The 13,954-nt window shown below is 40.4% G+C and overlaps 1 protein-coding gene across 1 annotated transcript in view; it reads right to left on the bottom strand.

Annotated features, from left to right (window-relative positions):
• The window catches only part of nsg2 (neuronal vesicle trafficking associated 2), a gene marked incomplete at both ends in the record, with an annotated part of 44,459 nt that overhangs the window by 27,513 nt on the left and 2,992 nt on the right, over positions 1-13,954 (bottom strand). Inside the window, one exon of the mRNA XM_080509249.1 lies at positions 2,150-2,260. Coding sequence (XP_080365375.1) covers positions 2,150-2,260 — 111 coding nt within the window. The remainder of the gene's footprint in view (positions 1-2,149; positions 2,261-13,954) is intronic.

Below are 13,954 nucleotides of genomic sequence, written 5' to 3'. Positions count from 1 at the left end.
CAGTGCTTCCTCCTCTCTGTTGTCTCTTTGTACTTTTCGTTCAGGATCTCTGACATCTGTTATCTGTGCCTCACGCTCGCATCAAGCGAGTAAACCTGATCCTTCAGGCGACGAGCCGTCTCTGTCCTTTTCTCCCTGACTACTCTCTCTTTACTAGCCCAAACTGCAGGAAGTCACTACCTCGGACCGTGACTTTGCAGAAGTGTCTGTTTTTCACACTTCCTTGTTGGAAAATGTCCATAAAAATGCTCCATATCCTTCACATCTGACTCTCCTCCTCTGAAACGCCTCCCCATGTGGCGTCAACTCTCTTCTCTTACACACCTACACTTAAACATTTGCACTCCTCTGCCTGTGCACTTTTTTTTTTTTTTTTTTCCTCGTCGCTCTCATTCAGGGTTGCCATGGAGGGAGGTTTTCTTTGCTGCCATGACAACGCGAGTTCTCAGTGGCCTCCTCTTGCAGCAGAGTGAGCAGAGCGCCGCGGCGATGACGGTGCTTTTGATGCTTAACGCCGGGATCTCACCTGCACTCCCAAAACACATCAAATAAATATATTTTTAGACCCCCTCGCTTATCTACAGTCCAGCTCGCGTTATTACCTCTAAACTCGCTTCCTCGCATCGCACATGCTCCGCGTCACATCAATAAGTCACGTCAGGAGTATTTCTTCTGGGGATGCACAAATACCCAAACTCACACTTCCTCAGTAAGATCCTCTGTGGCGTCGATGGAGACGCCGTGCGGAGGTGGCTCGCAACAATCGTACATCGTTTGCGTATGGAGCATGAACTAGTAAGTACTCGATATTTAGTGCCAGCAAGTACATAAAGGTTAGTATTTGTACTTTAGAAAAGGTGATATTAGTGTGTCCGTAATTGATGGTTCGACATACAAAAAGACATTTGCTGATTAAAAGCAGTCCAGCCTGCAACTGTCACATTTGTATATTTATGCACTGCACCTTTAATAATGTCAGTTTGTCTTCATCACACTAATTTGTGTTATATTTAAATAATGGATGATTAAAAATGATATGACTAAATAATGGCTTGAGCTGTACTTAAGCCGTGCAAATTGCACCCTGCAGGCCACAATCCAGAGCAAAATACTATTTAGACGAATATTAAGTGTTTTCAGCTAAATATAAAGGTACAAAAAAAAAAGCGTAATCTGCAGCTGAATAAAAAATAAAGTAAGTTACATATTATGATATGAAATTCATACATTTTTAAATAGTGGTGTAGTAGCGTTTTGGGGATTTCTTCTCTTCATGTAGTTCTGAATACTTACAGGGGAGGAAAATATAAGTAGAATACACAGTCAATATATGTTTTATTGAAACAAATTTTTCTTGAAGGTTTTCACTCAGTGGCCTTGATGTAGCTCTCAGAATAAAAACAAATAAAGTTTGATTATCTCAGTGCATTGCAGCCATGCAGAGCTTTCTCTCATTATACTAACATTTTTATAGTAACATTTTTAAATCACAATGTTTCATCAATAACTTCATATTGAGTTGTCATGTAAAATGCAAAAATCTTACCGTTTTTTATAATGTCACATTTGTTTCGTTATAGTTATAATTTATATACATGTTAAACTAAACTAAATGATAGTAAATGAACACATCTAAACGGAACATCTCCCTAAAGAACTCAATAATAATGACAAGTAATAAAATATCGTGACGGAACTTACGAGCACACAATAAAAAAAAGTGTCACTTAATCACCGCTGCACAGCCACATAAAATGGGAAACAAGAGGTTATTACCGGGGAACCTACTCCGTTTCTTTCCATCATGGGAGCCGGTGTGCCTGCATGCATTTGCATGATTATGTGGGAAAAAAAGACTGAGAGCACAATGTTCATGTCTCCATGAGAAGGTCACATTATTTGTCATTGTTTCATTTGTTTGAGCGAATCCGTACCGCATTGTATTTGTGTATTTATCCCGCTGAGTCAAGGACAGGTGCATCTCTCAGGGCAAGCGAGAGTTCAAACTGCTCAGGTTGAGGGCGGTGGAGGGGTGGGGGGTGGGGTAAATGTCAGATGTGTCAATATCTGGCAGATAATTAGAGCAGTGATGACAAAACTCCCACTGGAAAAGCGTTATTACTGTTCTTTCCATTCCACTCTTCCTTACCTTAAGTCTCTCAGATACCCCGTCGGTGAAGCTGATGGTGAACTCCTCCACCTTGGGAACCTTCAGCCGCTTCTTCTCTGTCTGGTACTCCGTGCGAGTCTTCACCACCACCTGAGAGAGGAGAGGAAATCCAAATATTGAAGGTGCATGGGGTGCAAATCACGGCGAAGGTTGATGCTCGAGGTGGGAATCATTGAGACATATTTAATAAGTCATCAAATGAATTGGAGTGAAAATAGCAGATTTGCAGCAGTGGTAATATATAATGGTAATGGTATTCAGATCTTGCTGGTGGCCACAGCAGGTTTTACAAGATGAACTGCAGAATTTTGATTCTAGGTTTTAAGGCCAATGCATCCACTAAAACAAAAAACAAGTGCTGGGTGAAAATAATCAAGTCATGTAAAGTACTTCTATCAAATTATTAAAACTACATTGTACCATCACCTAAATGTAAACATGATTCACTCATATTACTGTGCATGCTGCCTTCACGTATGTATGAATGTATAGCAAAGTACGATACGAGAACTTTTGTCCTTAGTGTTTTCCATACCCTTGGAAATATAAAGTGTGTTGCACTTTGCAAAGTTTACTACATGTGCAAGATTTATGGGGAAGATCTTATAAGCTCCTCCAAGGTATTCTGGCTGGATTAAAACCCCTTATCTTGGATAAACAGAGTTCTTTACCTCCTGAGTAAAATCTTTTATTTATAGATTATACAGACTGTGCCTTCTATACGTACAGAATAAATGTGTCCCTATGAGTCCTCTAAAAAAAAAAAGGCTAAATACACATAGTCTGAGGCATTGTGAGCCATCTGGGAATACAAATCTACAACACTGAAAGCAAACACTTTCACTATGAATTCTACTGAAGTGCAAATGTGATGAAAAGCCATTTTAAATAAGGAAGACTGAAGTGATCTCACAGCTCGATACCTGAAAGTCTGAGTGTAAACTGTGTGGCATGGAAGAAAAGTAAAGTAAGCTGCAGGGAAATCAAATTCTGCAAACACAAGGTGCACACGCACATATTATAGTACAACTGTCAGATCCACTGTAGTCACACTGCATTATGAGGAAAACATGGACTTGTTATTCTCGCATGGATCAAATCTCAGTTCCAGAACATAAATCAGACCGAATGCTTATTACCACCAGGAACCTCCGTGCAGACTGAGATGTCTGTTAGCTCTACGGTCTCCTAAAAACAACAATAAACAAAAGATATCAAGATCCAAAACCTAAGAACTGAGGAGAAAACTTTGTGCTTTGTTTTGACGCTGAGAATAAAAAACAAGGGTCAAAGCAGCTCAGTCCTGCCGTCCTGTCAGTCTGACAAAACTCAAAGGTCACAAACACCCAGTCAAAGTCCCAAACTCCTCCACTTTTATATTAAACTGTCAGGAGTCAGTGATTCAATTAAAAAGGATGGGATTTTACCAGAAATCTCAACTGTGACTCAGTATTTCAACTTTTTCAAGAACAATAGTTTTGATATAATCAAAACCAAAAGAAATCCAGTAATTTAGGAATCCCTAAACATTATTATTTGAGTTTATTTTGACACTTGAACCACAATTAGAAGCATTTTTTTTTTTTGGGGGGGGGGGGGGGGGTGGCAGGACACAAAGCATGTTAGTAGGCAGCTGAGCTTTTCCTCTAATCACAAAATCAGTGGTTGAAATCCTGACTCGGTCGGTTTTTAGTCAAGACACCGAAGTCGCTGGAGGGTGAAAGTGACATATGAGGTCTCCCAGTTTAAACGCAACACAGATTGACGACATGGCAGCAGAGGACATTGTTGTTCAATGCAGGTAAAAAGAAACAACAAAAAAAAAAGAATCCTTGGGGAAAAACTGAGATTTTTGTTCATATTTGTGCAAATATGATGGTACTCTGTGTCTCCTCGGCCACTGATTCCCAACCAGGGGATTCAACCCCCACAGGGGGCGCAAAACATTCCTTTTAAGACTTTTTATATACTAACAATAGGTGAATCGGCATATAATTAAGTTATGTCACAGCATTGCTAAGTTTAAGCCTTTCCATTAAGACTGTATCATGTATTTAAAAACATATATTCTTTTAAATAACTCAACTCAACTTTATTTATCAAGCACTTTTAAAACAACCACACCTACGCCAGCATGCTGTCCATAAATAGACATACAAATCTAAAAACAGAAGTGTGAACAGTTAAAGACAATAAAAAAAAAAAAAAACAATATTTACTATTCAAAAGGTTCATTACATTGCAAGGATATGGCCATGATGAACATCCTGAAAAACTGGTGAATTAAAGTTTGAAATTGTAAGCTTAAGACGAGACGGTGCGTGAACCCAAAGGTGTGTCGGTTCTTGGGTCCCTGAAGAAAAAAGGTTGGGAACCAGCTGTTCTAGTGAAACTTGATATTTCATGTGTAGCAGTTAGTCACTGACCGAATATTGTGATGTTAATGTAATCTTATTGATAGGATCATGAATGAGATGAAGAAGAGGTTGAGGAAGTGAGCTGGTGTTCAAAGGTTAAGACTGAAGGTCCCTCAACAAACCACTGCATTTTCTCGAAGGGGATCAATGGAGTGTCTAAAAATAGATCTAAGACGTGTGGACCCACGGTCCCAAGATGAACAGACACTGCTTTAATATGCTTTGTTTTTCCTCCAATATCTGTAATGAACCAATAAAATGTCGGACTGCTCTTTGTCGTCCTCTCAGCACTGACTCGTGGCCACTTTTGCACAACCCCCATTTTACTGATTTAGCTTTCCTCCGCTCCCTGGAGGCCGAGGCTTAAATGAACCAGAGAGGCACTTTTACCAGGTTTCACTTCATCATGGCAATTACTGAAAAGACAAAGTGTCCCCGCTGTTTTGTGCATCCGCCGTGTACCGAACCCTCACCAGAGGACGGGACGGAGAATGGTGGACAAATGACAAGGCAGGCGAGAGAAGGATGGAGGGAGGAGGGGGACAATAGACAAGGCAGGAAACAATGTCCCGGTGTCCTTGTGGCTAATTGCGCGGCCTGCGAGCAGCTCTCCGTCACTCCCAGACAAAGCCAGGAACTGCTGTGCACACAAACTGGCTCCACTATCTGAATAACAAAGCTGTCAGTCGGCTCCACGGAGCTCTTATCTGAGAGCCGAAGGCCTCGGCGGGTGTCGGGAACACAATGCCTTCGATTGGACCCCCGGGGCTCCCGTACCCGACGGCTTCCAGGCGTCAGGCTCCGGCGCAGTCTTAACTAATGTCTCAATTCTGCCCCAACTTACTCATTCTGTAGCTCATTTCACAAGAACACGCTCGGGGCCGCCGGGTTCAAACACACCGGCGCTTTAAGTTGCTTCATTACTCTTTCTGCTCCTCCACCTCTCATTCCTTTATTTCATAGCACCTAATAAAGGAGTCATCAATCAATGTCGCCTCATTTACACAGCCCTTCAGCTATAAGCAGCTCATAGAAATCTCCCGACAGAGTGACAGTTGATTAGACAGCTTTAAATTCAACCTGGGAAACCATTGATTTATGAACAGCCAGCTCTTATTCAACCATACCTTATGTAAGAAGAAGTCACATCAGTGATGGCAATGAGCAGCCATGGCAGGATGAATAGAGACATGTTGACAGCTCCGTTTCTAATTATTATACAGCAGCCTTTATTATTATGTTTCTCTCTTGATTCCTTTAGAGACATTTCAGGACTATTAGCCGCCGTGTGCAAATTGCTTTTTGTCTTTGCAGGAGTAGAGGGGACATCTCGGTCAATGACAGTGCTCAATGTCAAGTAGCTCGACAGCTATCAGGCCAATTTGCATAAACTGTAACGCGCATATGTGTACCATATGGCGTGGCCTTTTAAAATCCAATTTTTGGTCTTTGCTCTCAGAGGGGAGGGTCTGATCCAAACTGAGGTCCACCCTGAACAGTGACGCTCATCGTCCATGGTGTCCTGGTGAACAGTAGGAGAACCTTCAGCATCAAATCAGACATCAAACGAAACTGAGGCGAAGCATCGTCTGGTCAGGAATGTTAAAATAGCAGCCGCTGCAGAGTGACAGCACAGACCACATGAACATCGACATTAGATCATTTGCTCGTCCCCTTTGGTCGCTCTTGCTCAAGAAATCAGTCAAATGTCACTTGTTGGCTGAGCAGAGTGATATTTTAAAAGATTTGACTAATTTGTACCGAGACAAGATGTAACTGACTGAAAAGTACATTTTGTCAGTGAGGCTTTAAGAATAGCTTTTCTATGGATTACTATTTTAAACCCTCTCTTGACACAATTTACTGAACTTGATAACTTTGTGAATTCACTCATTTACAATTAAAAGTAGAAAGGAATTTTTTCACATTTATTAGTCAAGCTCATTTCATTAAACATCCACTTATCTTCTATAGTTACTTTATCCTGACTCACCGGATAATCTCATATCCCACTGTTCAAACTGAAAAAAAAAACAAAATCCACCGCCTATCATTTTTTTAATTCTCTTTTATGGCTCCCACACTCTTCTGAAGTAAAGCAAATGGTGAACTGAGGCTTCATATTGTTGGAAATTTCAAGTTCTTTTATTCAGATTTCAGATTTGTCATGTGTTGAAAAAGTATAGTTCATCAATTTTGAACTTTTTAATAACATATCAATACTTTGATTTAGAATTGTAAGTATCGGTAGTTAAAGATTATTGTGCGTCAACAATGCAACACTTTGCTTTTCTGTCTTTTGATATTTGCTCGATATTAAATTATTCATGAAGAATCAGTATATATCTTATAATATCTCTGTGACACAGCTCCACAGTTTGTTGTAATCTCACAGCTGCCAATCAGTGTTTTGTCAACATTTCTCATTAATTTCCTTCAAGTCTTTTTCAAGGCTCCCAGTCTTTCCTTCCTGACTGAACGAAGAAGTGAATGAATGACACATGACGGGCGTAAAAGTACATCTTGGAAAAGACCGTTTCAGTTCGTCAAACTCAGCCTGCCACTACCCGTTTGTGTCTCTCCATCTTTCCATCTCAAATCACAGGGTTGTTTTTTTTCCCTTCCTTCCAGATTTCAGATTCCCTGTGGAAAAGCTGTCAGAACTTCTTTTTTTACTGCCCGTCTTCCACCAAGTCTGTCATTCCTCAGACCTGTTATTACGATCATCGCCATGTTGGTTGAGTTGGTGAAGTTTCAGAGGCTAATTCTGCAAAACATAAACTGAGAGAAGTCCTCCGAGTCGTACTTGTGGTTGTATAACAAATTAGTTTAGCGGGCAATAAGTTGTTTGCAAGTCATTCTTTGAAAAATTGGAAATGAACGTTGGTAAATGTTTTTAGTTAGAGCTCTGGCTGTATGTTTTGGGATGATTGAGAATTAATTAAATTCCAAACATTTGCAGCAAAAAGAAAAAAAAAAAGGCTTCAAACTTTTCCACGAAACAACATTTGTTTTTAAAACAGAAAGTAAAGCGTTCCTTTTCCAGGTATTTTCTTATGAATCATGCAGACATGGAGCAGCACTTCGCATATCTGAAGCTACCTGGGGAGTTCAATATTATTGCCTATTATTGCTTATTAAATAAGGCAAATATCCGGCTGCTAAATCCGCCACTTTGTTCAGCCTATTGTTGCACATCATTTCTGCTGTTTGGTGCATTGGAGTTTTTAGGGATAATTTAACAGAAAACAGCTGCCTGCTGCATCTAAAAATAACAAAACAGTAAAGCCGCAGGCTATAAAACTGAAATAATCTCGCTCTAAAAGTTGCTTCATCACACTAAAAACAAAAAAAACAAAAACTGTGCTCTTGCTTGTTGCTGCAATTTGTATTAATGATTAAAAAAAAAAAAAAGGCTTTCCACAGCTTTATTAAGCACCAATCACTGGGCTCCACCCGAATATCCACTGTGGGTCTCTGGAGACTGGAGCTGCTGCTTTTCTTGTCATGCATGTAAGTAAGAGCAGTTATTTGCATTTCCCCCGGTATCAGAGATATAGCTCCATCTCTATTTACAAAGCCAGAATCAAAATAAGCCGGCCTTTTGAATTCCGGCAGGACTGAAATACAATCACGAGGCTTCACCGCAGTTGCGTTTATATATATGACGACGGAGATCATGCAGGATTTTCCTCGTACTCTCTACTTCTTCTCTCTGATCCTTGATTGACTCATTAATTATATGAGCTCGTCTGACAGAATGTAGAGATTGGAGAGCAACCTGTCTTATCCGGTCAATGAAATTAAGAAGATATTCACATCCAGAATGCTGACGACACATGAAGAGAAATAGTCAATAAAATTCCATAGAAAACCTTTAAATGATAAATGGTATTACATTTATGATGATATACCATCCATTATCCTTGTAAAAGATGAATTTTGTATTAGTTTGTCTTTTTTGTGGTGGAAGACTGCAACAATAAATGATATGAGCCGATTATCTGAAGTGAAGGATCTTGCAGTTGGCAGTTTTGATAACATACCTCAAAAACATTGTAGTTTGCATGCCAGGCCACTAGTCGGCAGTGTTTTGCACACAGAGAACAATACAAAGGAGACATTGAAGTGTCTTTCGTATGTCATTCATATAGACCTGTGCAGTATCGGGTGCAAAAACTTACGTTTCCAAGGATCCAGACGATGGTGGAGTTAAAAACAAACAAACAACAAAACAGTGTTGTGTCGATAAAGCAGCCAACATGTCATGAAAGTTTACTGTTTTTATATAAAGTGGGATGTAAACAGGGCCTAAAGCCACTGTTTAAACAAGGTCTATTTTTATTGTATGCATTTCTATCCCTGATAGCTCTTTTAATATCTGTGGGTTGAAGATTTTGTTGTGTTATTTTTCACTTTTGGTGTAATTTGAATGATATTCTATATCAGGGGTCTTCAACCTGCGTCTCTGAGGATGTTTTATCTTATTTTTAACTTATTTACACACCAGTCATTTTCAAAAGGACACTTAACTACTGGAAAAAAGAAAAAGGCTCTAAAATAATAACTAAAATGGTAAAGATAGATAAAACCACCATAAATGTCGATTTACTAAAAGAAAAAAGCTTGAAAATGAGGGGGAAATGTGCACAACAGGTACAAAATTATATAATAATTATATAATTATAATTGAAAAATCATGAACACAAAACTTTAAATGAACATTTTTAATGCTGCATCAGCCTAATTATAAAAGTAATCATGTTTTGCAGCTCCACTTAATATTGATTTTGTGCAAAGTGTTTTGGTAATACAGGCTGGAGATCTCTGTTTCAAATAATAAGAATAATGAGAATAATAATGTTGCCCATGGCTACCGGCAGACCTGTAATGTGAAATAAGTTATAATCAATTAATACAACCTTTAAAATAGAATGTAGTTAATTATTTGATGACAGGCTTGGCATTTGAATTAAGGTTTGAGAAAATACATGGAAAACATTTCATGAAATTTCTGTTTTCAGAAGTCATCCTTCACATACGGAAAGATTATCTAAGATCTTGCATGAAGCGTGATAAATTACATCCTTGCACAAATAGTGTTCACTTTCAGTTTACATGCGTTTTGCAGGTAATAAACTAAGAATAACAGAAACTCAAGATAACTCAAATGACAGTGTATAGTGCATCAGGTCTTATTTAAACAAGAACAATCTGCTGGAAATGTTATGATTTTCGTGTTTGTTTGGAGTGATTGAGCCTGAAATATGATACCATGGAGTTTATGTGTTGATGGAGGGGTTATCAAATATATCAGAGAATTACAGCAAAGCTGTGGGAAAAATAAGTGTAACAGAAGAAATTCAGGAAGACCTAAGAAGCGGTACGACACAGGAAATATCTTACAATAAATCTTCCCAATAAAAGTCACGGCCAGCCAGCTGGGGAAATGCCTCTCACCACAACAACAGGGTGAGACGATTTACACCTCCTGTTTACACCTTTTGATCAAAACAGGCACAACAATAAAGTCTTTGTACGCAGTCGTCCAGATAAATGTGAGTTTATTTGTAATTTGTTGTGATTTGTCAAATTAAACTTGGTTGTTGACCGAAGATTCCCACTCTGAAAGTCATTTGTGAGAAGAAAACACAGCCATGGAGAGAGAGAGAGAGAGAGAGAGAGAGAGAGAGAGAGAGAGAGAGAGAGAGAGAGAGAGAGAGAGAGAGAGAGGACTATAAAAGGGTGAGGATGTTGAATGAGACGCGTTGTGTTCAGTAAGAGAATGATTCTCTTACAGCCTTTGAAGCCGGCCGTTGTATCCACTCTTTGTTCTTGGAGAAATGACAGAGGAGATTCATGTGTCTCTCTGTGAGTCACTCTCTTCTTTCACCATCCTCTTGTTGTTGTTTTCTTTTTTTCTCTCTCTCTCTCTCTCTCAAACTACCAGCAATCCAATCAAGATATTGGCAAGCCAGCCAAGGCTGCATGGCGTCCCCGCCCAGATGGAATCAAATCTAATACCTTTTCTAATGCCTCCGCGCTGTTGTGTGTGTGTGTGTGTGTGTGTGTGTACGGACTGTGCCGTAAACCCACGCGGACTTCACCTCACCCCTGCGAATATCCCCTGGTAACCCTGTAGCCTGCCAGGTCATGCAGTCATCAGGAAGGATCAGGGTGAAAACAGCTGGGGTCGTATTTGTAAAGCTGCTCAGAACCGCGCCGCAGATCTGGGGTACGTGTCGACTTCACGTGACCCAGTAAACCTCCGTTTAGCTTTAAAGGATGCCAAGAACGACGGGTCTGACAAAAGCTGATTAACAGTGAACACTTTCTGCATGGGAGAAAAAAAAAAAAAACTAAACAATTGCATTAAATCACTATAATCTCTCCAAATTTAAGGCGAACACAGCTGGTTTCACACCACGTGACGATGATTTATAAAATCACAACGTGAAAGTTTAGACATAATGTTGCAATCTACAGGAAAAACTACCACCGAACCCTGCCGTTTGGTTTCACTGATGTGAACTCGCGGGATCCAGGCTCATGGAGAAATTCAACATGTGAAGCACAGGCTATCTGTCCGTTACCCGTCACATCCATCGGGATAGACACAGTTGGTGAAGATATTTCAGATGTAAGCGAGGTCAGAACTCAACAGTAAATGTTGAAAATGATGTGCGACGTGTAAATGAATGAGACTTAAAAGCAAGAGTGACGGTGACACATCAGTTTTGTAGTCACATCTCGCCGCTACCGCCCACACAAGGTCAAGGAAGAGTTGTGTGTGTGTGTGTGTGTGTGTGTGTGTGTGTGTGTGTGTGTGTGTGTGTGTGTGTGTGTGTGTGTGTGTGTGTGTGTGTGTGTGTGTGTGTGTGTGTGTGTGTGTGTGTGTGTGTGTGTGTGTTATCGAGCAGACCCAGCTTTTCTCAGTCTCGCGATGCCACTTGGTTCCACACTGACATCTAATCCGTCTTAAATCCGTCCAGAAAGGAAGGAGCAGCAGTCACACAGTTCAGAGAGGGAAGGAGAGGAAACACAAAATCACAAGGCTTGAGGGCAGACTGAACTCTACGGTGACACGTGCCCGCCTCCAAATGCACAAATGGACCTTTAAACATGAGGTTCGATCAATACTAAAATAAAAAAAAGGACATAAAATGGCAACAAGTAAAAAGGTCTCGAGCTCGATATCGTCTAGATCCCCACTTTATGGCAATGCAAACTGCTCATGAGGCGAATTACATCAATATTCACTTCCTGTCCTGAACCTCAGCTGTCACTTTCAATACCGCTCGACAAATAACTCATGATCAACAAGGAGCTGACTCAGGGAGAATGGCCAGAGCGACTCTGACCCCAGCAACACTAAAGACGAGTTATAAGGAATTAGGAGAAATAGTTTAACGACAGTTTGCAATATTACTGGACATAATTTTTTATGGATTAATAAAATCAACAAAACTAAAATCTGAGGAGCCACTTGAAAGCTGAAAGAGCCTGTTCTCCTAACTCACCCATGATAAATATCTAGTGAGGTATTTCTCTTATTTATAGAGCATTTCAAGTGAATGTAGGTCGTTTTACACTTTTAACAGACTCTATTGTATATTTTGGCATGTACCATAGCTGATTTCTAGTGGTAATGAAGTAATGATTTTAAAATATAGTTCAAAAACACACCCAAAGGAGATTTTTTAATGTATACTTTGGACCAGGGGTGCCAAACATAAGGTTTGTGGGCCAAAACCGGCTCACAAGAAACTGCTCCAAACTCAAATTGGAAAAATGTATTGGAAAACATAGATGTGTTTTAAAGTAGTGGACACAATGCGATATCGATGATGCTGTCATGCAAGATAAATAGCATCATCATAAAAATAAACCAAAATGCAACAGCTACAGGAGCTAGACATTTTACTGTATTTTGCACCACATATAATCATTAAAATTGGTTTTATGTCAACATTGTAGTCATTTTTGGTAAAAAAAAAAAAAAAAAAAAGTGGTATTTGCGAAAATATAGACAGCTTCATCACATATGCTCTGCACCACGACAGAGAAAAGAAATGTAAAGGTGATTATGGCAGTATTTTAACAGTCCGGCCCACTCCTGCGTCAGCCTGTTAAATAGCCTGTAGCTTTGAAGCTGATTCACCCAAAAGACAACAAAATCCCTGACAGTGGTGATTTAAAAAGAAAGGACTGTCGCCCCGTACACATGTACAGTACACGGTGGCTGCCCGAGTGTTTTTATACAAAATGTGCTGGCCTTCATTAACATCTCCTCCGTTCTAATGTGCAATTACAGATTCATTACTTCTTGGCCGGCGTTGTGTTCATGCATCACTTATCAGGAAGACAAATTCTCACAGCTCCCAAACAAATCCGCAGACTTAAGCAGCAAATTGACCTTTTACGACTCCCACACTGTCCACGTTGCCCATAAATGACCTCGCTTGTTTTTTCGCGAGAAGATTAAAATGATTAAAATAATTCCGTCTCAAAGGCAGCCGAAAGAAGAAAATAACAAATGACGTTTTGTGAGGGAAGTGCATCTGAAATCTGCATCAAGTGTCAGGGACTTTATCCAGAAGCAGCAGACGGCAGTAAGAGGATGTGGCCTCTGAGGCATGTCGAAATCCACCAACAGTCCAGGGAAAATACAGCGAGCCCATTTTTTCTTCCCGAGCCTCTTTTTTCTTTTCACGTGGCAACAATAACTCGAACTCACCTCAGGTTATTCTCTCTGTCAGTCTTGGCGCTCAGGTAATAAGTATATCCACGCGCTATAATCTCAACACAATGGTAGCTGTGACTGCAGGACGCAGCAACGTTCTTGACTCCATTCGGTCTGGTTTTAATCTGGGCCAAATGACTGACAGCTCTATGAATGTCGTGTCACCCAAGTAGAGGGCTGCTCACACAAACGGCTTGTCACTTTGGCACACACACACACACACACACACACACACACACACACACACACACACACACACACACACACACACACACACACACACACACTCTCTTGCATTGCACCTACACGCTCCTAGTTTGCACGCAAGCCCCGCTGGGAAAAGTGCAAGCAAGCGTGTGTGTGTGTGTGTGCGTGTGTGTGTGTGTGTGTGTGTGTGTGTGTGTGTGTGTGTGTGTGTGTGTGTGTGTGTGTGTGTGTGTGTGTGTGTGTGTGTGTGTGTGTGTGTGTGTGTGTGCGTGCGACTGCAGTGAATGACAAGTCACCCCCGGTTATCAGGTATGTAAAATGAAAAGCGACTGTGCCTCCCTCAGCAGAATACGCAATGTGAGTTCAGGCCGCGCCGCTTGTTTCTGTCTGCAAATGGATTTTTCACTTTAAGCGAGC

This window comes from Blennius ocellaris (assembly GCF_963422515.1).
Source record: "Blennius ocellaris genome assembly, chromosome: 14".
NCBI classification, from domain to species: domain Eukaryota; kingdom Metazoa; phylum Chordata; class Actinopteri; order Blenniiformes; family Blenniidae; genus Blennius; species Blennius ocellaris.
Note: the sequence above shows the minus strand (reverse complement) of the source record. Positions and strands in the feature narration are given on the sequence as shown.